The 26380-nt window shown below is 44.3% G+C and overlaps 2 protein-coding genes and 1 long non-coding RNA gene across 7 annotated transcripts in view; 2 read left to right on the forward strand and 1 right to left on the reverse strand.

The window, feature by feature from the left end:
* The window catches only part of MTOR (mechanistic target of rapamycin), a 102933-nt gene that overhangs the window by 40143 nt on the left and 36410 nt on the right, over nt 1–26380 (reverse strand). The window lies entirely within an intron of this gene.
* Nucleotides 1595–20775, forward strand: LOC109314477. Its single transcript, XR_002102297.1, has 3 exons — nt 1595–1605; nt 6712–6722; nt 19320–20775. It is a non-coding gene; the product is annotated as an uncharacterized LOC109314477 (long non-coding RNA).
* Nucleotides 10313–20775, forward strand: ANGPTL7 (angiopoietin like 7). The gene is made up of 5 exons (XM_019541690.1): nt 10313–13886; nt 16036–16136; nt 16489–16683; nt 17973–18171; nt 18707–20775. The coding sequence occupies exons 1-5, from the start codon at nt 13508–13510 to the stop codon at nt 18874–18876; spliced, it is 1044 nt and encodes a 347-aa protein (XP_019397235.1). The 5' UTR covers nt 10313–13507; the 3' UTR covers nt 18877–20775.

The following is a 26380-nucleotide window of genomic DNA, read 5'->3' on the forward strand; positions in this document are numbered from 1 at the left end:
CATATTGTATAACAGAACAGTGTCCAATCTGCATTCCAGTGGCCGCCGGGTCTGGTTGAAGCAGAAGGCAGCTGAGCCACTCACGAACCTGGCTCTCCAGCCTAGCAGGGTGATACGCAGGCCCTCTTTGAAACATATCCCCATCACATTGATTTTATGAGCCTGAAAACAGAGAGGGCTCAGTCAGCACATGGGCTCTCAAGAGCTCCTGCAATTTTATAAACCTCATTTTATGAAAGATCTCTGGCTCATTACTCTCCTCTTCCCCTATTAATGCCGGAGGACTTATAAAGTGCAGCGTGTTCAGAGTGAAGTCCCAGCAACCCGGAGTTTTACAACACGCAATCCAGAGCAGCACTAATACTAGCCCATATTAGGAATGCAAGCAGCAGCAAGGCAATATAAGAAAATCAGGCAAGCCAACACGACGAGCAGAGGAGACTCAGCTCACTTTAGGCTTCAAATAACGCTTCTCTTTAGACACATGGCTAGCAAGAAGCATTCAGCAGTGTCCCCCATCACAATACCCCAGAGTGAGGGGCAGCGAAGACTTGGTAGTCCTCTATGTTGTAAATCTGACTTGGGGTATAAACTGCATCAAAATCAATTAAAAGGGGAGGAAACAACCCAAATCAGATATTCTAGTCATCCAGCTGACAGCTGCTCCTGGCAGCCAGAATTTCTCATGCTTTAAACCTTTGCTGAACTGTCATCTCCCCAGTGTGGTCACTGATCTGCAATGGAGCCAGACTACAATTGACCGTTCTAAATGAAAATGGCTCTGAAATAATAATGGTCACATTCACTTGTAGTGCTTTGAAATTCAGAGCTTGGAAGCACTTTTCAACCATTAATTTTCACAGCCTCCCATCAAGTAGGGAGGCATTATATCCCTTGTACCATTCAGGTAACAGATGTGGACACAATACATATTTAAATACAGCCTTTTGAATAAGGAGCCAAGAGATGAGCATTTTTAGAAAACACCACTTTTACAATTACTGGAGCTTTAGGAAGCTATAATTTTATTTTTCTTTGCCTGTCTTGCCAAAAGCAGAATTAACAGAGAAGAACAAAGCCACTGCCAGTCGATCCCTCTCCCATTGTTCCTGGCTTGTCTTACTAATGAGACTTCTTTAGTTACGATATGCCTGAAAAAATGGATTTGTAGAGTGAATACTGAGAGACCCCCTCCAGCTCAGACGGTGCTGGCTACGTGAGCATAGGAAACAAGGGATGGCAAGACTGAGGAGTGTTTTCAGCAGATTTGCTGGTTTAAAAATGTTATTTTTCATTTCTTTTGTGGTGGATGATGAACCTGCGACCGAGCTCTGTGCTCTAGTCTGTGTTCCATCACCTGGCCATAAGCCACTTGGAACTCGCCAGCTGCACATACAAAAGGTTACAGGATATCTATTTGTTTCAACATGACAAAACTAATTTCTGCTACATTTTTGTTCTATATATGCATCCACTTGTTTTTCTTGGCTTCACATGTAACCCTGGACCCCACATAATCTATTTAGATTTAGATTGATGTTGGACATCAGAAAGAACTTCTTCACCGTTAGGGTTGCCAGAATCTGAACTGGGTGTCCAAGAGAAGTAGTGCTCTCCCTTACCTTTGGGGTCTTCAAGAAGAGACTGGACAAGTACCTGGCTGGGGTCACGTGACCCCAACACTTTTTCCTGCCGCTGGCAGGGGAGTCGGACACGATGACCCATTGAGGTCCTTTTTGACCCTAGCATCTATGAATCTATCTGCAGTTGTTTTCCCCTGGAAACCATATTAGTGCCACAAATTTGTGCACAAACACTATCAGGGAAGAAGCCCATAATCAAAGCATAAATCCACTGCAATCAGCTCTAAAGCGTTCAATTATATTTTATCACTGAATTCTGGGTGCTTCCTAATAGCTAGTTAGTAATTAATATCCACTTGTGTTGTAAAGGTCTGTCCAATTTAGGGTGTTACCCTCCATATATGAGGCATATTCATAATACAGCTCTTAATCTAAACAAGGAACAGGACACTGGGGGGGGTTAAATCACTAGCTTCTAATCTGGCCATGGCACAATTCAACTATCTGTAAAATCACGATAGTGATAATTATCCTGCTCGACAGGAGTGCTATAAAGCATATAGATTCAAGAGCTCCAAATTACTTTGGGTGTTTGGTTTAAAGACAAGTACAGAAGCATGAAATGTCTGTGCAAGGCAGGTAGGAGCTCATCTCACTCCAAAACTTCCCAGCCTATTAAGACAGACCAAACTTCCTGAATACCTTTAACTATTTAATACTTAAGATGCATGCTGGACTCGGTACAAAGCTCGCTTGCTTAATAAAGATGATCTCAAAATGCACTGAGTAGAATCAGACATTGGAGGGTTAAGACTACACAAGTGACTATACTTCCAAGAGACCTAACAAATAAGACATCCCGTATCTTCTTGGAGAGTCAAAGAACACACCACCTCTACATTTCCCCAGTGAGAGCTAGTCCGTGCTGCCTCATAAAAGTGATAAAGGGCTGTCACATTTCATAGCCTGATGATTGAGAGTGCCATTGGCAGACGCATCACTTCCAGACTGTCAGACAGTTAATTACTTCCAACTTTATCTTTCTTGTCAATGCCTTCTGACAAATTGACCATTATCTTTTATTTTTCAGCAATTAGCTTAACTCCTTTGCTGATGCTGCCTGGTACACTCACTTGCGTTCTCTTTTCCTTTGCTGTTTGAAGCAGAATGAAACGATCTCGACCCGGAGAAGATTCACAAAGGTACGGTTTGCCATTAAATTTTGGAGGAGAAAAGGGATGGGGGATGTGACTTTCATTTCATAAAGGACTTACAATGCAAACATCAGTCAGGGATATTTCTGTTTTGTGATTAATATTCTGGCCCTTCCATTAGACAAGGTTCAAGCTGGGCACAGTCCCGATGACCCCTTGATGTTTGTTCACCAGGGAGGCTCTGGAAGTTTACACTGTAAGACCATTTTTGCCAGTAATAGACAGGTGACTTTTCTGACCTTTTCCTCAAAAGGGTTCCAGTACAGATCATCCAAGTGGGACCTTGCTTTGGGTACTGGAAGATGGTACAGGATGAAGCGCTGTAATGGAGAAACCTTGCAGTGAACAGCTCTGTTGTGGTAACCCAATTACTGGTACTGGCGGCCCATGATTGTTAGGAATGAAGCAAACTCAAACCAGTTATTAGAATGAGAGGTCACGCATGCAGAACACTTACGGATTCTTTTTTGTTTTTAAAACAGAGGGTATATGTCTTTTTAAAGTAAAGTGGTTGTGACACGATGACATTCCCCCCTACTGTAACCTCAAACTCCATCTATCCATCCTGCATAAGATTTCATTGCTTGGAATGTTTTAAAATCAAGGTCATTTTCAGTGAGACATGAGAATTCCCCCAAAACCAATCAGCAACACTTCATATTAAAATTTGTACTTGTGTGACTGACAACATTTTTATTATTTGCAATAGTTCGGTCTTGCCCTCTTAAATCTGTAAAAATAAAGGTATGGACAAGTAGCTATGGAACGAAAGGACTGGCTTCCAGAAAAATATCTTCAACTATTTTGAAGGGCAAGGGAAAAAAAAGGGACCACAAATGAATAGTACAGGAACAGAGAGGACATACCAAGTATAGATCACTTGTGGGAATTAGTTAAAACAGGCCAGAAGTATCACTTTGTGAAATGTCCTTGGAATAATCCCAAGGGAAGCATGGATCAGATGATTATTTCTTACTGGAGAGTGGTCCCTACTAGGATTAAAGCCATATTGTGCTTGGGGAATGTGCAAACACAATCAAAGAATTGGACCCCAGCTAAAGAGACAATAGTAAGAAACTTCCGAAGAGCAGGGGAACGGGAGACGGCCAAGTTTTTGCGTACACATGATAGTCTGGGAAAGGATCTCATTTCATAGTGATCTACTTCCCCAACAGCTGTTCAGTCTAGGCACTGTAAACTTAGCTCATCATCGCTTTTCCACCATTTTGTGGCCTGCAGCAGGACCAGATGACTGGAATCACATGCTGGCATCATAAAAGGAGGACAGAGCAATCCTGTAAGATGGCCAAAGAGTTGGAAGAGAACAAGGGAAAGGGTAGTCACAGAAGCCTCAGAAGATAGGATCTTAAGGATAGCATCAAAAGCAGCAGAAGTCAGGAAAGCTAAGCATGCCAAACAGCTCCTGCAACTTTAATCAGGGAAAGAAAGGGAATAAGGAGACTGTGGCAAAAGAGGATCTCCCAGTACAGTGGAGAGGGCAGAGGCAAGGCTGAGGGACCAGAGGATGATGGAGGATATAAACCTGCTAAACAAGCAAAAAGGGACCACTCGATGGCTTGACAGACATATAGGAAGGAGATGGGATTGTTGGGGGAAAGGCACAATGGATTCAGATGGTGCCCTGGATTTCACTGAATCCAGGTTTGTTGAGAAGTGGGGAAAGTGCAGCATCTTTGTCTTGGGGAGAACAAGTGTGCCAGTGCTGGTGTGACAGATCCCACCAGGGGTTTTTGGAAAATACTAGCTATATAAGAGTGTCCAAGAGGTGGTACCTACTGTGTCAGGTGCTGTACAGACATGAGAACAGGCAAACCTGTCCAAAGAGATTACAAATTAAGAGGAATGACTCACGAAAATGGAACTGATACATTTTATATAGAGATGGAAAATTTTAATGTATAAATATAATGTAGACAGGACTGCCACCTATCTCTATCTGTCCCCAACCCAACTGTCATAAATTGCCCAATTTTGTTTTACAAATGAGGGCCGAGGTGGGTTTTGAGAAGAGAAACAATATGCTTGCTACTGGCAGGGAAGTTCAGTAAAGAAATCTGACACATCAGTGGGTAGCATGGAGGAAAGCACAAAGGTGCCTGTGTCAGCTATGAAATAAATGAGAGCAGATATGCCCCCCTACATATTTCCACTATTTCTCTTTAGGGAATAGCTTCTAGAACTGCCACTGATTTAACCCTTTACTTCCTTTCACTTAAAGGCTTCAAAGGTGCCCTTAAGCGTGAACATGTTTTATAACCACAACAACCTCTGACTAGCCAGGAAAAACTCACATTAACAACCGGGATGCTCAGGGAGAGTTACTGAATGCTGAGCATTAGTATTCTGTAAGAATGTTTATATATGGCAGGAAAGACGCTGCATGGTTAGAGAAATGGACTTATCGCTGGCACTGTCTTTCCCTTCAGGTCCGTAACAGAGTAAAATCCTTAGAAAACAAGCCTCATGCATCAAAGTGTGCTTTGTCTATGTGACAGATATAGTCAAATTTTCAGCAATGCATAACACTGCAGAGCATTCACTAGCTTGTTTCTTAAGAGTAATGAAGTGTTGGTAATCACTGCAGGAACCTGCCTATTAAATCTTACATTGGCAAGCAGAGAACATTTGTAGGTGTAGATTAATGAGGTTCTGCCGTCTTTTGCTCGACTCTGGGTGTAGGAGTTTTTTCCTCCTCCTCTTTTTTAAAAAATGTCTTAGATGAGATTTCTGCCTTTTCTCATCTGTCAGATTCCTCTTCTCCCTCACCAATTATTGGAGACATGGTAGCAGTTCCTGAAATCTGTATTACTCCAGCTGCCTGGAATGTGTTTTCAAAAGGAAAAAGAGTTATTTAAAAACAGACCCACACCTCTTTGCATATGAGTGTTCTTATGAGTTAGCAGGGAGGGACAGACTAGGTGCTTTTCCTGGAAGCCAGTGAGTAACATTAAAAGCAGCTATAGTACTTCTAAAGCCATAGCAACACCCTTACAACATCTGTTTAGGATTAAAATGCCATGCCATGCTCCCTCCACCAAGTTTCTGGAAGTTATTGCTCTTGCCTATCTTCAGTGAGGCCTGTGGTACTTGCCATTAATTGGTTGTTCAGGCACAATCTTCTCACATTTTGTAAATTCTTAAAGAATTACAGAACTGTTTTCCAGTTATCACTGTCAGAGACTGGACAGAAAATGAACAGCACTACATAGAAGCAGCCAGGCACTAACAGAAGCCCAAGGGACTCATGTTCCAGTCCAGCAGAGCTGCTGGAGATTTTAGTTACAGTGTTATTATTGGGATTCACAGCAATTTTATGGCTTTGGATCAGATGGATATTTTCTCTCTGTTTCTGGACAAAGCTCATCATCAAAATCTTTCAGGATAGAAAGGTGAAGCAATAGCTCCTTAGCTTTGCCAGTCCATCCCAACACAAAGCGTGTCAGTTAATCCTGCTATTACCAAGTGTCGTATGGCACAACAAGAGGTTCTTAGCTCAAGATACTCACTATTAAGATTACTATAAAGAGGATATTTATTGATTATCTCTAGGGTCCAGTGGGGATAAGGAGAAGCACTCCACTTAATTTGTAGCAAACATGAGTTAGGCTTGATATTAGAAAAAGATTTTTTATGATAGGCATAGAACCTGAGACAAGCTATTCTCAATGGAGTTTTGTAAGAACAGGTTGGACTGTTAGGAATAATCTAGATGTACTTAATCATGTTTCTGGCAAGTAGATAGCCTAGATGAACTCTTGAGGTCCCTTTCAGCACTGTCCAACTATGCTTTTTCCCCCATATTGCAGTCATAGTGAAGAACAGGCAGTTTAATTCTTACAGGAGTTAGTGGACTGAGCTAAAAGACTAAACGGACACTGTTTTCTGTAGCACAGACAAAGGCAAGGTGGCACTAATTGCCTATATACTTGCATACTCCAGGATGCACTCAATAACTTGGGGGGGGGGGGGAGAACAATGGGTTTCATACCCATGACTTCTGAACTTTGAGCTGATTACAAACCAACCCTGGAAACTAAACCTAACAAAATATGCAGAAATCTTGTACCAGTTTGCTCATGCTACAGATAAACTCTGTTAGCAATACCCTGGTTTCCAGCATGTACCGGATATTCAGCTTCAAACCCAGAGCCTCTGAACAAAAACCCATTTCTTCCGCCCCCCCTAATTTTCCTTGCATTGCATGTGCCATTTTGCTTCCAAAATATGTATTAAATCAGTTTAGCTGAGAATCAACATGTGATGCAATTCATCATCTTTTAACTCCTACACTGAAATTACATTTGTTTTCATAAGACTTTGAAACTACACACTTGACATTTTATTCTTTGACAGCAGCTTTTTCTTCCCAAGGAAAACCACAAAAAAAGAAAGAGTTGTCAATTGCTCATCTCAAAATGAAAGCATAACTAACATCCTTAAGTATATCTTAAAAATGCCATAAATAAAACTTTCATACAGAGTAAGGAGTCAGCTACATTGTCTACTCTATTGTGAGCAACAATGGGGGAGATCAAAGTCAGACAGAGACACAGAGGGCAGCAGGAGATTTTTCCAGTTCTTCAGATACCCCTGTCTTGACGCACACAATTCAATGACAGCCCACAACAGTAGCACAAGTACCCAATTCATAATCATAGAGGAGTTTTAACAGAATTAAATAATGCATGAATTTCTGCAATTCCCACAGTGATTGTATGCAGTAATCCCAAGCAGAAGTAAATCCCACTGTAGTTTTCTTGTATAAGTGGAAACTAATCAGCTTGCAATACTGATTTCCATCAACATAACTGACAATGATTTTGATACATCCATAACACATGTAGCAGAGAAGGAAACAAAAGCTGATGCCAAGGACAAAAGCTATTAAAGGGTGCATTTGCTCTCTATGATGAGAGTACAGAACCCTTCAAGAGAGCAGGTAATGTTGGTTAAGGAAATGAGTTAGGCATCCAAAGCTATGCAAAAAACCAAACCAAAACCAAAAATGACACATCTTGATGCATTTTGAAAAAACACAATTCAGACTCATTAATGTTTGAGACTTGGTCATTACTGGGCAAACTCCAGTCCTGCTTAATCAGGCTGCAATTTTAAGAGGCTTTCTTTAGATTTTCATGTGGTGGAAAGACAGGTATTGGAAGATGGTAGCAATCTTGTGATGAGAGAACTATTTTGAAGACAAAGAGCAGCAGGCACAAAAAGTGACTCCTAATGAACATGCTGCCCTAATGACCAAGGACAAAATACTTCAAATCTTTGGTGAGAGTGTTTATAGAACTTAAAAAGTAGTAAGAGTGTAATGTTAGGTCTACAGGGGTATAGGTTGTAGCTGTGTTGGTCTAAGGACATAGGCAGACAAGGTTCTTTGGGTAAATCTGATATATTTTATTAGACCAACTCAAATAGTTGGAAAAATTCTTCTTAGCAAGCTTTTGGGTATACATACTCTTCATCAGACTGAGGAAGCATCTGCAGTTGGTGTGTGCTCTTCCTGGATGGAAGGTTAGAGGTCTATGAATTCATGTTATGCTACGTCTATGTTAGGTCTGTTGGATCATATCATGTTAGATCTATGAATTCAGGAAACAAGCAGTGAATGAGAAAACAACTTGTGTTTTCAAAAAGGAATCAGGCAAGGGTTGGGAACATGAAGACAAATGATATCGAGACAGCTGTTTCTATCAGCAGGAATAATTTTGATGAAGGGCTCTTCTGTCCCCAGCGTACATTTTCCTCTATGTCTAATATTTAATAGAAGTAATCTCTTCCTTACATAATCTCTTCCTTACATATCCTTGGGAGCTTTCCAGTTCTTCCTGCTCTCTGAGAGTCACTAGCAATATTGTCTGCCAATCAAAGTTTATTAAACATTTGAGAACAGTAAGCAAGCAAAAAGCAGACTGGATTCTCCCGTCTTCTCACAATACAATTAGCTTTGTTTTAATGCATCTTTCAGGAGGCTGCAAACCAAACCTCCCTCAGCGAGGGAGCACATGCTCGCTATCTCACGTCAGCCAGAAAGTTTCAGAGAAAAGCCATGTTTCTGCATGTAAGCAGATGCTCAGATGTAAAAACACAATGGAAGAATCAAAAGGGGATGAGAACTCTTCTTTTTTCTCTACCCCTGGCAAGCTTTCTTGCCTGTCATTTTGAAAGTTTCCCTCATCTAACCCAAGGTGATTTTCCCCTGTACAAAGAGGCTGGGAGCTTGTTCCTGGAAGGTGAAGCTGAGGGCCCTGCTGGCTTGCAGATCCCTTTGAGGAACAGAACTTTTGGGCAAAGGCAGTTGCCTTTGCTGCTCTGTTTCCCCAGTTTAGTGATTTCAAGCATCTTTGAGTCCACATACTTAACACCCACCACCTCGCACTGACATATAAAACACACAATGCAGTACATTTCCATCAAGCCATTAAAAATATTCCTAGGATGGAAGCAAATTAATTTGGAAAAAGAATCAGTGTCAGCCAAAGGCATTTTCAGTCAGCTCTGTGGTGACCATCTGTTCAGTGGTCAGGATCAAGACCCCTTCGTATCTGCAGTGAGGGCTCATCAAATCATTGCTGGGCATTCAGGCAGGCCAGATTCCCAATACTGATAGCAAAGCCTGCACATGGACCATAGGGACAGGCAATGAAAACCATACCAGTAAAATGCCTATTCCCACTGCTCATGCAGTAGTAGCTCTCCCTTTGCCTTGCCCATAAAAGACAGGTAAGAAAAATAATAAGGGAGAAACATTTGGGGCAGGGAGGCAAGACCAGAGACCTCAAGACTCTGGCGCCCCATATACAAAAAAGGCTGTAGCAGAGGCAACATTAATATCAGACACTATTTTAACAATTACAGTATCAGCAACTTGCTTCTCATTTGCTACATTTTTCCTTACATAGTTTAGTAATTAAACATACAATAGGCACCGAGACTTTCCATGTACCTATTACTTTATTCTTGGAAATTGCATTCCTATAATACCTATTTATTTTTGCAGCCACGGTAATGGAATATAGTTACTGGCTCCAGCAACAAAAATTCTAAAGAAACGTATGTCCTCATTCTACTGTCAGCTCAAGACACTTCCCCAACACAAATATGGAGAATAAGGATGCATTGCCCTAAATAATTCTCACATTACATTTTTTGATGTCAGCAAAGACAACAGTTATATACTTGTCTTTGGATATTAGCTAGATTCTCTATTATTGCTTCTATAACCAAACAAGTTGCCCTATCAGCAATTCTGTTTGGCTTTAATAAGAAGAAATTAGGAAGTAATATTAGACAGCTGGTTGCAAACAGATGCATTAAAGAAGAACATTCTGAATATTTCCAACACTTCAGCTAGATCGGGGTGGGCAATTATTTTGGGTGGAGGGCCGTTTACTGAGTTTTGGCAAGCCAGAGGGAGGCATGACAGGCAGCCAGGGGCAGATAAATATTCATTCTCTAAATTTTTTAGGGGCCCCACAGGTCAGATAGAATGGCCTGGCGGGCTGCATCCGGCCCGCGGGCCACATTTTGCCCACCTCTGAGCTAGATACATGGATGCTTTTTTACACATCGTGGGGGGAAGGGGGGAGAAATCCAATTAAAAGTCCCCCACAAGATTTCTTCTCTGGGCAGATTTCCTGAAAATTGCCAGCAGTGTTGAAGTTTTCAGCAGTTTCTTCAATCTCACAGGCAACCCTAGCAAGGCAGGTCTCTGAAAGCACTTACCAGCTGCAAGGAAGGTGCTCTGCAGTGAGTGGCTGCCAAATAAACAGCCCTAGGGCACTGAATTCATTCTGATCTTCACCCCCTTTGAACCTGCACACCTGCTGGAATAGCTCCCCAGAGAGCTGCAGCATTTCAGCACATCCCTCTTAAATCCAGCCCTCCAGGTATAAGAGGTACCTGCTTCTAATTAGATTACATTAACATGCACTTCCAATTAGATAACACCAACATGTGGTCTGTACAGAGAATGGCCCCATGCTGGCTACCCCCAAAATTAGACCCAGCTGTGACTAACATCCTAGCAGTTTTGCTATCTGACATGGAAAGGGATCTGCTGTCTTCTGGAAATGTATTATACCACCATCCTACTACCAGGGAAAGGGGACTGGGAAGGTTAGCCTAGAGCATGGCTGGGATGCCAGACCCCAGACAAACAAAAGCAAGCGCAACTTTGGGTTACACAGAGATCTGGGAAATTCTGCTAGATCTCTGCTAGGAACAGCTACACTTAAAACCGGTCAGAGAAAAGGCTGGCCCCACATCCTTCTAAGTAGCAGGACAGGGGAAATAATGGGAAGGTGAGTTTTGAGGAAAGGAAAGAGGGTACCAAAAAAAAAAAAAAAAAGCCTTCAGCTCATTCCATTCTCAGTCTTCAATTGTGACTCATAACATATTTCTTGTCACTGGCAAATGAGAAGAATTTGCCCCCTGGTAAAAGCAGAAGTGCTGGCTAGAAGGGGGCTCAGACAGGATCAAGAGCAAAACCAGGTCAGGCTTCTGGTCTGTGTGTGGTAGCACATGCTGGACTGAGGCATAAAAAGCAATTTTGCTCTTGAAATGCCTACAGGAGAAAAACAAGTGAAGCGGCAACAACTGCTCTGCCATAAATAGAGGGGGCTTTAGCACTTCCAGCAAACGATGACTGTCACTTCTGATTGAAAGAGTTTGGCGGCATCTCAGGTCATCAGAAACATGTAGGAGCCTTCTTGCCTGCTTGTGTCTTACTTGGCAGGGGCGTCACTAAAGCACACTGCACAGGAGGAGCAGCCAGGATGAAATCCAGAGATGCCCATGCTCTTTGTTCAGTGTTTTTGATCACCTGTGCTCTCCCCTCACCAGTATCCAGCACCTCACTCCATCTCTGCAAATGTTTTGGCACTTTCACCTTCCTGCTCCCCTTCAACTTGCTGGGCCATTGCTGCTGTCCTGCTGAAAAGTGACTAGGCCAGTTGGAAAGGCAATCAGCCCCTAGCGCTGAAGTCTCCAGCAATAAGTATAACAAAACTGGGGAGCAGAAGAGAAACGGAGTACCGGTGCCAATTCCATTTCCACACTTCCAAGATGCACCAGGGTAGCAAAGTTTATTGACATGCAGTCTACTTCCTTTTTAGACTACAAAAAAATTCCACCTGGGGCAACATGGTTCAGTTGTGCTGTTCACATTTTCTTCATACCAGGCGCAGCAGATTGATTTTTATTGAAACAGACGTCCATGACTTTTTACCAAGGGAGCAATCCGATGGGATCAGACGTGCGCTCAATCCGATACCATGCCTCTCTCACTGATCACTACTCAAAGCTTTGGAGGGAGGCATAAAAATCCCTCTATTGGACAATTTCAGCATAATCTGCTTCCTGGGAACTGAGAGCTACCGTCAGTCACCTATGTCCACAGGCTGCACCATCACTGTTGGCTTTGTTTCTACCGTGGGACTGAACGGAGCTGGAGGAGCCTTCAAACTGCTCAGGAGAAATGCAAGAGGCTGCTGAAAGCCCCTAATCTCACTAGCCAATGCCTGGCTTACTGCTCTGAACCCGAGAGGATTTATAAGATTTAGTTTGAAATCTTCTGGTTTACATAACTTGGAAGGTTCCAATTATCCCATCAAGTGTCATTCCTGCACCTCCAACCCTGTTAAGATCCTGCTTGCCACAATCCTGAAGTTTTTGCCAGACTGACCGTGTATTGTGCAAAAAAAGGGGATGGGGGGAGAAGGGGAATCTTTTTGTCATTTTTAAAAGAGGGGCTGCCTTTTGGCACTGCCGACTGACCCTTTGTCCCTATCTTCTGCAGGTGGGGAAGCAGCGGCATGTGATTTATCTTCTCAACACTTCGGTAAACCTCCATCCTGTTCCCTTGTGAGCATCTCTCTGAAGGGAGCACCTCTAGAGTCTAAGAAATGCCTAGTCCAGATGCAATGGATCCTCTGGATTAGCTGCTGAATGGCTAAAATAAGCTCTGTATCAAAGCAAGGCAAAATGAATACACAGGATACTTGGCTCATGGGGAATGCTTTAATTGGACTGGTACGTGAAGTATTCCCCTTGGGGTCACCTTGCTCAAGCTCTTACAAGATCATCCAGCTTGGACAGCCCTTCCATCCTGGACTTTGGATGCTCTTCTGTTTACCAACGTGCTAGAGTTAGTCACCAAAAGGCTACAATCCAGTAAGCTTACTGGAAACGCTCACAACTTCCTAGAACTGTCCCCCACCCTGAGGTGGCAGAGCTGAGTGGAGGGAAATCTCCAGCCACCCCCACTCCTTTCTTGGCTTAAGCCTGCATTGATTTCACTTGGTAAGCACCTGATATGAGCAGATGAGCTGGGAGGGGCTAGAGTACTGCGTAGGGCTGCAGAGGGGTGGAGGTAAACAGGGGAGAAAGATATTTAAGATGCTGTGTGAGAGGTTTCCAGAGAGCACAAACTGCTAGAGGAAAAGGCTGGAGGAAAATAAAACAACACCCAAACAGCCCTTGAGACTCCAGCTTTGGGACATTCATTTCATTGAGAGACAGACAGAGAGAAAAAGAGACAGACAAGGAGAGAAGCAGACTTCAGATACCCATTTGCTGCAGCACTAAGAAAGTTTCATACCTGGGCCCACTGCACTCCAGCCATCCGCAGCTGACTTTGTCTGAAAGCAGCTGGAAGTTCCTTGCTGCTGGGAGTGCAAAATGCCAGCCAAAGTCACTGCCCAGCTGGCATGGCTCTGCATTCTCACTGTGTTCTTGGCCATCTACCCTGCATGGCTGCAGAAGCCTCCCAAGAGGAGAACAGTTAACAGCAATGCCCAGGTCAAAATGACTGGCTGTTGCAATGAGGTTAAGGAGCTCAAGCTGCAGATTGCCAACATGAGCGCTATGATGGGGGAGCTGAACAAGAAGCAGGAAGGTGACTGGGTGAACGTGGTCATGCAGGCAATGAAGCTGGAAGAAATCACCAAGAGGCTGGAGTCCCGGCTCACTGATGTGGAGAGCAAGTACTCTGAAATGAACAGCCAGATGGGCATCATGCAGCTCCAGGCGGCACAGACAGTCACCCAGACTTCAGCTGGTAAGGAGGGAGTTTCCCAGCTCCCACAGACACCTCTTAATGCACAAATCAAATTATCTGGCAGCTCTTAAGGCTGGCATGTCCTACTAAGGCAGCTGGTAACCATGCATGCTCAAAACCAGTCTGCCCAGGGCACTTCTGCAGACAAAAAGTAGGGAAAAAGCCTCCCAGGCTCTTTTACAAGAAAGACAAAAATCCAGTTGTCAGATATGCTCTCATCCAAGGGTTGGAAGGGCAGAATCAGTCCTGAAACTCCACAAGGCGGGACTCAGTTTAATGCATCTTTTCTCCTTGCTTTTCTGAGTACTAAGATCCTAAGCTGAACAGAGGCAGTCAGCTTGTTTGAGGAAAGCCTCTGGCAATAAGACTCCCTTCATTGTCCAGAATGCTGGTAGGCGACCAAAGGTTGGTAAAAAAAAAAAAAATTAGGGGAACTTTCCAGCCAATACTGGAGACTTTGTGCCAGACTAAATGTATGCAATAGCTCTCAGAGATCCAAGGTGTTAGATGATGCAAGATGCACTCTCTCTGATATTTCTCATTCCAACACACTTCAATAACTTCAAGTACTTCCATTCCTCGGTAGAGAATTTCAAAGTGCATCACAGTTGCCCAGGCCTGAATGAAAGATGACAGAATGCAGATATGATCCATGGTCCAGCCTTTTTCTGTCTTTTTTAACGATTTAGTTCATTAGGCCTGATGTTGTTGAAAAATTCCCGGCACAAAAGCCTTGGGATGGAGAGGAAAACCATTCCAAGTAGTTTAACATTTCCTTACAAAAACCACTATTGTGCAGGATGGAGGGATTTGCTGAACACCTTTATTCAATTCCTTTTGCAAGGGGAAAATAAATCTAAGCCTATCAGCACTTTGGTTAAGGAAAAAAGGAGAAGCTTTGTTGGTTTTAAATCTCAAACAAACAAAGGTTTTACTGTAATGAGTCTCATTAGGGCAGAGGAAAGCCGCAATGTGGTTTCATAAAATAACTCGGCACACAGGAGAAGAGCCAGCCAACTAGGGACTTCAGCAACCAGATGCAGGGAATTCAGAGTTTCATACTGCCAGGTGAAAGTCATTCACCCTGCAATACACAGAGAGCTGTCAGCAGGATAAATCTTCACTTCAACTAGTTTTTTTTCCCTTTCTGTAAAAACAGCTCAACAAATCAGCAGTCTTTAACAGACTCCTGGGCAGAGGGAAAGGGGATCCTAAGGCCAACTGGTCAACATGCCATGATCTCCATTGCTCACTGAGATACAAAGATTGCTGTACAACATGCCCCATTCAAACTCGGTCATTATACCCAGCTACAGAATGGTAGCTGGCAGCATGTTTTCAGAAAAGCACTGTCCGTTTGCAGGGACAGAAAATATGGCTTCTCCCATCAATACCATTTATTCAAACATGGTGGCATTTCTAAACCAAATGAGAGATGCCTGTGAAGCCTGGAGCTTTGTATGCTTCAGCAAAAGGTCAAATTATCAAGCTAAGAGACAATAGATGCTCTTCTACAATGAATGAAGCCCCTAGATGAATGTTAGAGCATTAGGGAGCTCCCCATTTTGGTCTCCTTCAAGATCCCACCATCAGGACTCTGAGCCAGTAGCACCTGGGAGTCCCACCTGCTTTGCTCCTGAATAGATCAGAGATGTGTCTTTTAAGTGACTGGCATTTCTTTGCCCATGGGTGACAAGCATGCTGCTTTCACAGCACCCCACAACCCAGAAAAAACCAGACCACTAACACTGCCTTCCCGATCAAACCCGCAAAACCAGTTCACTGTATTTTTTCATGGCAAAAAGCCAGAGGTGGAGGGACAGTAAATTCTATTCCTGAGAATTAGAATTTTAGTGACCGCATTAGGCAAATGAGCTAAAAAGCTACAGGAAGGATGAACTCTTCATCCATAGAGTAGAAAATTCAGATTATTAAGTGCACAAAAAATAAACTGCAGTACCTGTTTATTTTAGCACCATGTCCAGTAATGGTGTTTTGCAATTTACTCCAGAGCCTAATAAACCCCATCTCTTTGCCCACTCAGTCAGAAATATCAGATTTAACAGACTATGTATCTGGGCCATTTGTTTCATTGACTTTCAGCAATGAAAGAGAATTCTCCCTTACTTCTTACCTTTAATTTATGCAGATGCCGTCTACGACTGCTCCTCCCTTTACCAGAGGAATTACAGAATCTCTGGGGTTTACAAGTTGCCCCCTGATGAATTCCTGGGGAGCCCTGAACTGGAGGTGAGGATGCCATGCATGCAAGCCATGTGTTTATATAATCTCCTCCACAATCTACCCTTATCTCAAAGTCAAATTTTTAAAACAGAAAACAGGGACACCACACATTGCATCTGTTAAGTCCTGTCTCATCTCTTAGATCAGGAACTTGCATTGGAAGGTTTTGGGGGAAAGGGATGGAGAGGGGGGAAAAGGTGCTGAGAAGATCAGTCATTCATGACTGTCAGCAAATAAGTCAACTCCCTTAACGTGGGGGAGGAGGGGGGGTTACTGTGGAGGGTCTTGTCTTGTGGAACTGGAAACGGACCTTAGAAACCCTGCTGATTAGTGAGCATTGCATCTTGTCCTACTCCAGGTGTACTGTGACATGGAGACAGATGGCGGTGGCTGGACTGTCATCCAGAGGCGCAAAGTTGGTCTGATTTCATTTAATCGGGACTGGAAGCAGTACAAAGAGGGGTTTGGCAACATCCGGGGAGACTTCTGGCTGGGTAATGAACATATCTATCGGCTCTCCAAGCGCCCGACTGTGCTCCGCGTGGAACTGGAGGTAATGGGCAAGTTTTTGGTCACAGCAGTGACAAGCTCTTTGGTAAACAAATGACGTCCTAGCAGCTGTGGCGGGTCAAAGGACTCGCGCACCTAAGTGGTAGGCAGTGATGCAAGGCGGACTGGGTAAGAGCATCAGGGACATGGAAGTGCAATATCCTCTACTGCAGAGTCAATACAACAGCATCTCCTTTTGCAACTTGAGAATGCATTTTGGGAGGAGCTGCATGCTCTAGAACAGTGCTTCTCAACCTTTTTTGTACCAGGACTCACTTGTAAACATCAGTGGCCAGTCCTGACCCAGTGCCCCTTACTCCTGACCTGCTGCCCCCAACATCCAGCCCCAGCCCTCCCAGTATGTGGGGCAGAGGTGTGTGCAAGCAGCCCCTCGCAAACTGGAACTCTTCTTTTGCAGGCTAGGAAAGCCACGGTTTCCCACATTTCTCTCCTTTAAAGGAGAACCCATTTTTAAAGTTTGACCCATTTTTACAAAGTTTGCTCATGAACTTTTTGTATATTCTTGTGATCCACTTTTGGGTCCTGACCCACAGGTTGAGAAATGCTGCATTAGAGGACCCTTGAGTGAATTTTTCCAGCCACTGAAGTATAGTGGTAGTAATCCAAGATATAGAGGGATAAAGCTGCTGAGCACTTTCCAAGGACTTAATCTGCAGGGATGCCCAGCAAGAGTTATTTTGGATTTTGGGGCACTTGTTGGGGCAGCACACCTGGCACACAGGGAGGAGGGGAAGCACTGCACTCCCCAGGAGCAGCCTCCTATGCAGTTCATTAATGCTAGTTTCCAGTTGGAGGTATGGCAGTTGTTACTGCAGCCCCACAGACCTGTGCTTACAAAGGAAACAGAAGATCCTGGGGCTTTCTTACAATAAAAAAGCCACTGCTTGAGGGAGGGAAAACAACACACCCAAAAAACAACACACAAAATGAAGAGTAAAGGCCAACTACAGCAACAGGACAAGGTGATGGATGCAAGGAAAGCACACCAGATTCCTGTGTACCACCCTTAATAACACTGCAGACCAGACTAGCAGGCAAGATGCTGTGGTTGCTAGGCGGACTGCTGTGCTAAGTGACAGATGCTGTTTGCCTTGTCAGAGGGGTTCCAGGAATCTGACCTCTCACCTTCATGCTAACAGACTGAAGTTACCACTGCAAATCCAGCTGCTCTGTTGTAGGGCACAGAGGAGACTTGCATACATACATTTGCTTGCAAACCTGGCTTAGGACATTTTCTAATGGAAGCTATTTCCTGTTCACCCCTTGGGGCAGGATTGGGAAGGCAACATCCGCTATGCACAATACAACCACTTCACCCTGAGCAATGAATATAATAGCTACCGCCTCTTCCTGGGGAACTATACGGGCACCACGGGGCGCGACTCCCTCAGGTACCACAACAACACAGCCTTCAGCACCAAGGACAAGGACAATGACAAGTGTGTGGATGACTGTGCCAAGTTCCGCAAAGGTAAGGCAACCTCCTTCTCTGCCCACGTCCCAACAAACTGCTCTGTGCTACTCAGAGGTGCCATCATGGTTGGAGTGAGGCTCATTGATCATTTTAAGTCATTAGCATTTGAACGCTCTTTCACTGAACCAATGACCATTTTTGGAGTGTGCACTAATCTGGGCAATTTAACAATTAAAACCTGGTCTGCTCAGTATTTACTTTAGAGCGATTCAGTTGTGTTTTTTGTACATATCAGCATTTGCTCTGGTGTTCTCAACCAATATTTTACCTGTCTACACTGTTGGTCAGTGTACTATGCATCAGCTATCTACCTGGCTATCACAGAGGTAACTGCAATCAGTGACAGATTAAATTATCTGCATTTTTTTTATTAAGCTCTATAGTGTGTGTGTATACACATATCCAAGTAATGTCTGCACACTAGCCCTCCCTTACTCCTTGGGGAAGGACAGTAATACATATTAAAAGCCTATAACAATGTCATACACTGCTTAAAAACTGGCAATGACTCAATTCATCTGTTTCCTGAAAGGCGGATATTGGTACAACTGCTGTACAGACTCCAACCTGAATGGGGTTTACTACCGCAAGGGGGAACACACCAAGAACATGGATGGCATCACTTGGTATGGCTGGTATGGCTCAACCTACTCCCTGAAGAGGGTTGAGATGAAGATACGGGCAGAAGATTTCAAGCCCTAAAGGGAACCACTTCATTGTACAGCCACAGCAACCCCACTGCCTAGAAGAGGAAGAGCCTGACATTGTCAAACACTCCACAGAAATGGTTTACTTCATCTACAAGGTGCGCTAATGACAGGGCTATATAGTGACTACACATTACATGATAATATTGAAGTAGCCACAGGAGAGAAGGCAGGCACATTTTTCCCCAAGCCAAGTTCTCTCATGTTATGGCGCTTCCCTTCAAAGGTTAGGATTGGGACCTCCTGTACTAGCAGCACCTTCAGGAACAATATTGTGGATACACTAGCATTGGGACTAGCTGAGCTGCTGTAGCATTTGACCACTCAGAGATCTCTAGGAAGAAAGCTTTTACCTCCTTCTTACCATCTCTGTAATGCCTACGTTTACTAAGGGTGGATGCAGTCTTGTCAAGGGAGACAGTTTCTACCAAGTCCGAGAGAGAGAGAGAGAGATGTGTTTTAAAGTGTTAAGCAATTACTAGCTTAGAAATAACTCATAAAACGTGCCTCCAGTTACTGGGTCCATTCTCCCCACACAGGAAAAATCAAGTTGAAAATCTGGGCATTGGAAGATCATATTTGTTCTGTCCTAGAGTTTTACCCCCACTTTCCTGGCACAGGAAGGATCCAATGCAAGAAAGTAGTCCCAGAGAGCACAGCCTGGGAGGGGCCTGCCCTACCTGCTTTGCGGGATACAGATATGGGGCAGCTCTCGAGGATACAGGTATCCAGTAGGAATACTAGAAGGTCCTTCAGGATGCTTATATGCCATTCTGTGGGCTTTAACAAATAGATTCCCAGCTGCACCTTTATTTTGTTTCTAGCACAAAGACCAAAATAGTGGCCTCCTTCATCACAATGGCAGAAAGGCTCAAAGTGAACAGGGAATAAACATGGTGAGAAGCTTACCACTTACATTATTCCCGAACAGCAAGGGGAGAAGGTTCTTTTAATGTTCATCTGAAATGCTAGTAAACAAGGGATAGAGTATGTGAGACTCTAATACAACAAAGCATCCCGTGGACACCACAACATACCAGAAGGCATCTCGACTGACTTGGGTTGTCACTGCAAAGCCAAGCTGAATTTGAAGCATGGCTCCATTGATTCTCTATTTTATGATACTCAAACCTTAATTTTTAGCTACTGTTAATTTTCCCTTTTCGTTTACAAAGAACTCAAATAGTGTAGAGAGGCTAGTATTTAACACTCTGCCTTACGGTTCACAAGCATAAGATTGTTCCCTCAGTTTCAGGTCTCTGTCCCACTGCTTTTGAGAGACATGCTCCATAAATGCCTACAAGCAAATTGGGACAAGCTGTCCATGTACTGGAGGAGGAAGGGAAATGTATTAAATATGCTTCTCCTTATATGACTGTAATAAAAATTCAAACCAATACATTTATGAGAAAAGCTCTACTGGAATCCTCAAGTGCCAGGAAAAATGAAAAAATAAGTCCTCACTCACTGGGCTGGCATCATGCCCAAGAGTTTCAAAGTTTGTTCAGAGTGCTTTTTCAAGCACTGCTTAAAGGTTTTGCTTTGAATAAAACTGTGTGTTGTCTTCTTACACAAAGGCATTTGAAAATAATTGTTAAAAGATTCTTCCTGCAGCTGCACTGTTGCTTGAATGAAAAAAAGATGATTATAGTTAATAAATCTACTTTTACTCAGTTTTTTTTTGAAGAGGGCTTGAGCCCAATTTAAAATGTCTGTCTTGTATGAAACAGGAGACTGAAGATTCCTGTGAAATGCCTTATGTACATGTTGACTATTCATACTGTAAATTAGAAAAGCATTCTATGCAAACCTGCAAAGTCTATGCAATGGACATTATATATATATTTTAATTTCAAAAGTTTTCCATTTCTGTAATAAACTCTTTCATTTTTAAGCCTGTTTTCCTCTGAGTCTTCACATATTAACTTGCTTTTTGACATGCAAAGAAACAGACAGATAAGTGATTGAGGTCAGAAAAGGGGAATATCAAATCCTACAGCATCGTAAGGGAACCAAGGATAAAAGGGAAAGGGAAAGGAGGGCAAAAACAGCACAACATCGGCAGAAAAGCAAATATCCTTAAGGTAAGCAAAGGTGAAACAAGAAAAAAAAATCCAAAGCAGGTAGCTTAGAGTGCAGATAAATCCACTGCATTAGAATGAAAAACAACTTGTTTTCACTGAAGGAGGAAAGGGAACACACCAACTCAAAGAAAAAGCATTCCTAAGTAGCCTAAGTCAATGTGGTATTCTAAGATTAGCAGCACCCAATCAAATAAACAAGGCCCCAAACTACAGATTTCCACTTTCCTGTTATAAATACCCACATTGTGCTGGGTGCTCCCAATCACACAGCACAACGATAAGTTTCTTTAAGGGAGTGGTTTGCAACCTTCCTAAAGAAACAGTACCCTTTTGAATCACTTCTGCTATGGAACCCTTACCCCTATTCCTATCCTTATCTTGAAGCCTGATGCGGAGCCAGGCGACCCAACCTGGTAATAGAGGTGCACTGCCCCAATCTCTTTGCAGAACCCTGCTGACTGCTGTGGAGCCCAGTTTGGAAACTACTGCTTTAAGTAAACTGCTTAAGAGCACATTACCAACCTGAACGTACTAAAAGCCTGAAAACAACCCATTTATATCATGTGTCCAGCCGCAAGTGATCTTCTAAAAGGTAGATTTAACAGAGGTCAAGACAAGATCTGCTACTGTTCTGTGCCCCTGTCTCCAGTTTTCTGTCTCCTATTCAGAGGTCAGTCCTCCAGAGTAGACAAACTTTACTCCTTGTTGCAAATAATGAGCCACAACACTGGTACAAAAATATAGTGCTTTGAAAGATGACAAGATTCTTTAATCCCTAGACTCCACTGGTTAGAGGCTAGCCTCAGCACTAAGAAATAAAAAGTGTATACTGTTAGCTATGAATTTCAGGAAAGCTGTTTGAGACAGGCAGGCAGCAAGCACTTTGTTTCAAGCCTAAGAGTTATGCATACGGATGGATACTTTGATGGGTACATCCACATCTCTACTAAAATTAAGCTTTATTTTGGATAGCCAGGAGCTGTGCAGACATTAAATCACTTGACAAATTCCATAACAGGAACCTCTCAGTAACTGAATTAAACTGACAATGCAAGAGGAAGGAAAACAAGGAAGCTATAGAGAGAAAGGCACACTGTTAATTCACAACTCAAATCCTGGCCACTGCCACGGAGAAATAATGTAGGGAAGGAGGACTAGTCAGGTACATGCAGCAGGTGGGAAAACTAACATGCTGCAGTATTTTCCCAAACCAGCTCTGGCACATGAGGTGGGTCCACGTGGCTTTACATTATGTTGCAGTAGGCCACAAAAGCTTCAAGCAGTCCTGGAAGGGGAAGATTGGTTCACCCTTCCCAAGGAGAGACATCATTATGTTCCTCCATACAGAAGAAGAAACACATATGACATTGTGACTCTAAACCTGGCCTAATACTGGTTTTTCTACCAAAAAAAGTGCTGGTTCCTTAAAAACTGTGGAAAGCCTTGTTCCACCCACACTTCCAAAGCAGTCCCAAAGCCCTGGGCAGAGTTCAAATACAATGAACACCCAAAACAAAAAACTGTAAAGGCAAAGCAGAGTGGCATTATACACAGTCAGGGAGTGTGTTTAAGGCAGGGCCAGGCATTGGACAAGTCCACACCTTTGGAAGCAGGAAGTATGTGGATATGGACACTAGGGAAAATTAGTTTAATGCCCTGTGGGCTGCAAAGGCTTCATCTTGGGCGCAATGGTGGCACTCAGAAGCAAATGTTATCTGAACAGGCACACATTCTTTGCAATCTGTGCCTATTCATTAATGGCTTTATGAGGATTTGATGCAACATTTCCTCAAATGTACAACACTCACTAATACAGAGCCAGATGGCCAAAACATCTGCAGAATGGCACTGGAATGGGATCTATTAAGTGGCATTTCCTGTTTTCCACTTGTCCCTTTTTCGCCTTGCAGACTCCACTGCAGCATGCTAGAGACTTCATCTTTGTATGCACCAACATGAAACAGAAACCCCTCCTCTTCTTCCCTGCTAATCACATCATAGTTCTGTGACTATGCAAGGACTTCCAGTTCTTCCTGCTCATTTCCCAGGTTCTGTGCATTCATGGATAGATATCTGAGGTAGCTAGCCAATTGCCCTACTTTCTCAGGAAGAATGAGAAGGCTTCCCCTACTGTCACCTCCTCCTTGTGTGTCTTTCAGATCATCTGCCCCCCCCCACTTATCTCAGGACTTTTGTCTCCATACCCCAGCAAACCTAGCTCAAAGCCCTCCTCACTAGGTTAGGAAGCCTGTCTGGGAAGATGTCCTCTCACTTCATCAGGTGGATCCCACCTCTTTCTAGCAATCCTTCTCCTTGGAACAACGTCCTGTGGTTGAAGAAGCCTAAGCCCTGCTGGTGACACCAGCTGTGCAGCCATGCATTGATCTGCAACATGTGTTCACTACGAGTGTGTGAAGTGAGCCCTATTAGATTCAGATTTTGCCCGAATCAGGGACAGCGATTCAATTCGTTGATTCAGATCACTGCCCCAATTAGATTTGGCTGAATTGGGATCTGAAGATTCGATGCCAATTCGGTGAATCAGCGATTAGGACACAGATACAACTTAAAGTGTTTTCTACATACTTGGAGAACGGAATGCAGCCACCCCAAAATTTGCTATAGGCCTCCCAACCCTTCCTCCCAGCCTGCAGCTGCAGCCCACCCTGCACAGATCTGGGGGGCACATGCCCCCCATGTGCCCTCCCAAGGTGCGTGCAATAGTGGGAGCTGCCCCACCCAGATGATCCACGGCTCCATCCTCCACCCTGTCCCACACTGGCTGGGCAGTGCCTGCCCCACCCCACCTTCTCCCTCACCACAGGGGCCTTGATCTGCCCCAACGACACCCCTTCCCTCCCCCCTCCACATCTACCACAACAGACTTATCAGCTGCACACAGCTCTAAAAGCTGCCAGGATGTGCTCCTCACCACCTACGTGCTGTGCCGCAGCTGTGCGCATGCACGGGCCATTTATTGGCCATATTAGGCTGATTTCTGATACAGCTGATTTTCTTATATCAGTGCCAATCCGATATCAGACCAATGTATCAGTGTACCTCTAGTAGTAGTCAGAGGGTGGAATGAGTCTTGGTAATCTTTCTGCGATATCTCAGATCTGGGTAAGCAGCAGACCTCCTGAGACAACAGGTCATGCCAGCAGATGGATGCCTCTTTCCCACAGAAGGGAGTCACCGACCACCAGTACAGCACTTGTTGCTTCCTCTTGGTGGCAGTGGTCTCAGTCCTCTTAAACTTCGGGGATGCCTGGCCTGGCCTTTTCCACCAGTGGAATGGGCTCTTCTTCCTCTCTTGCTAGGGCTCCAGATCTGTTCTCCAGGCAAACCAATGCAAATCACCTATGTTCATATGAACCTCATTTGGCAGAGGATCCTGAAGTACTTTACATTCCACATTCACACAGCTCTGCAGGAAGGAAGTCAGCTGTGTAGGATGACTACCAATCAGGTATAGCACACAGCCTAACAAACTTCTGGGAAAGAAGTGATAGTCACTGTGGTCATCAAGGTGACCCTCTTACCAATAGTAGCACAGGACCTTTAAAACACGCCTGGTGCAGACAGGAAGTCCCAGTGCAGATAGGGGGCTCTAACCCAAGAGACATTTTTTCTGTCCTACCTACAGCAAGGTGGAATAACAAAGATGTGACAAAGACTCCCTGGAATCAGTCTCATTTCACACCATATACTCCAATTCAGATTCATTCCACTGAGTTTTGGACCAAGGGCAAATCTGCCAAAGCAACCTCACCTGGTAGCCTCGGACAGAAGTGATGCTTAACTAAGGGACTCCAGAGACATGGGCCTACTACAATTATCTTACATCATGGAACTCTGACTGCAGTCTTCAAAGGCGACCCATTCAACCAGCTCAGGAATTTTCTGACAGCTCAGGCAGTCAGTCATCCAGAGACGGAAGAGCACTTCATTGTGGTTGCTCCCTGCCCATTCTTTCGAGGCCCACCTTTAGAACTAATCATGGAGAGAAGAGAGCTGTGGCTATGCCCAAGATGAGTGGTCGTTCCTTAAGGAGACAATACTCAGGGCCCAAGGGTTGACCATCCCAACAAAAAGCAAGCGGGGCAGGAGTGCCTAAAAGCCCCCCTGGCTCACCAAGGGTGTACGGGAATGTCTGATTGCCACAAAGGCGGTGTACAACCGGTGGAAGGGGGGGTGCCATCTCCACAGAGGAGTATACCTCCTCTGCTCGGGCCTGTAGGGGGGCTGTCAAGAAAGCTAAGGCGGACACAGAGCTAGGACTTGCGTCCAAAATCAAAGATAACAAAAAGTCCTTTTTCAAATATATAGTCAGGATGAAGAAAACACCAGGAAATGTGGGGCCCCTGCAAGATCCTCTGGGCAATCTGGTGGTTGTGCCAGAGGAGAAAGCAGACCTCTTTAACCAATTCTTCACCTCTGTTTTCTTGTGCATGGACCGGGACTTCCCCACCGTTATGCAAGACAGACTCGAGGGGAACGCTTCCAGACCTCAGGTCAGGGAGGACCGGGTTAGAGAGCTTCTGGAGGGGCTGGACGTGTTCAAAACAGCAGGTCCAGATGCTCTCCACCCCAGGGTGTTGAGGGAGCTAGCTGGGGTTATTGCAGGGCCTTTGGCATGGCTTTATGAGCGCTTGTGGTGCTTGGACCAGGTGCCAGATGATTGGAAGATAGCCAACGTGGTCCGCATCTTTAAAAAAGGGAGGAGGGAGGACCCGGGCAACTATAGGCCCGTCAGTCTTACCTCAATCCTATGCAAACTCTTTGAGATCATCATGGAGCACATCTGCAATGGGCCGGACTCAGGGATGATGCTCAAGGGCAACCAGCATGGTTTCATTAGGGGCAGGTCATGTCAGACCAACCTGATTGCCTTTTATGACCAGGTTACAAAAGCATTGGATGCAGGTGTCGCCATGGACGTAGTCTTTCTTGACTTCAGCAAGGCCTTTGACACTGTGTCCCACCCCATCCTCATTAAAAAATTAGGCGACTGTGGCATTGATGCCTACACTCAGATGGATTGCAGATTGGCTCAAGGGTCGGACTCAGAGGGTGGGGGTGGACAGGTCATATTCGACCTGGGGAGAAGTGGGCAGCGGAGTCCCCCAGGGCTCGGTCCTTGGGCCTGCGCTGTTCAATTTCTTTATCAGCAACTTGGACGACAGGGTGAAAAGCAACCTTTTAAATTTGCTGATGATACCAAAATTTGGGGTGAGGTGAGCATGCTAGCAGGGAGGGAAAGACTGTAGCAAGACCTGGATAGGTTACAGGGGTGGGCTAACAAAAACAGAATGCATTTCAATAATGGCAAGTGCAGGGTGCTGCACTTGGGCAGTAGTAACCAGCAGCACACTTATAAGATGGGAAACTCCCTTCTTGAGAGCACGGAGGCAG

Source organism: Crocodylus porosus, unplaced genomic scaffold, assembly GCF_001723895.1.
Source record: "Crocodylus porosus isolate Cpor-Errol unplaced genomic scaffold, CroPor_comp1, whole genome shotgun sequence".
Taxonomy (NCBI): Eukaryota; Metazoa; Chordata; order Crocodylia; family Crocodylidae; genus Crocodylus; species Crocodylus porosus.

Coding starts and splice junctions, on each gene's coding strand:
- ANGPTL7 (XM_019541690.1), top strand. CDS start 13,508: ATGCCAGCCAAAGTCACTGCCCAGCTGGCATGGCTCTGCATTCTCACT. Junction 13,887..16,035: donor AGTCACCCAGACTTCAGCTG/GTAAGGAGGGAG, acceptor TAATTTATGCAG/ATGCCGTCTACGACTGCTCC. Junction 16,684..17,972: donor TGCTCCGCGTGGAACTGGAG/GTAATGGGCAAG, acceptor CCCTTGGGGCAG/GATTGGGAAGGCAACATCCG.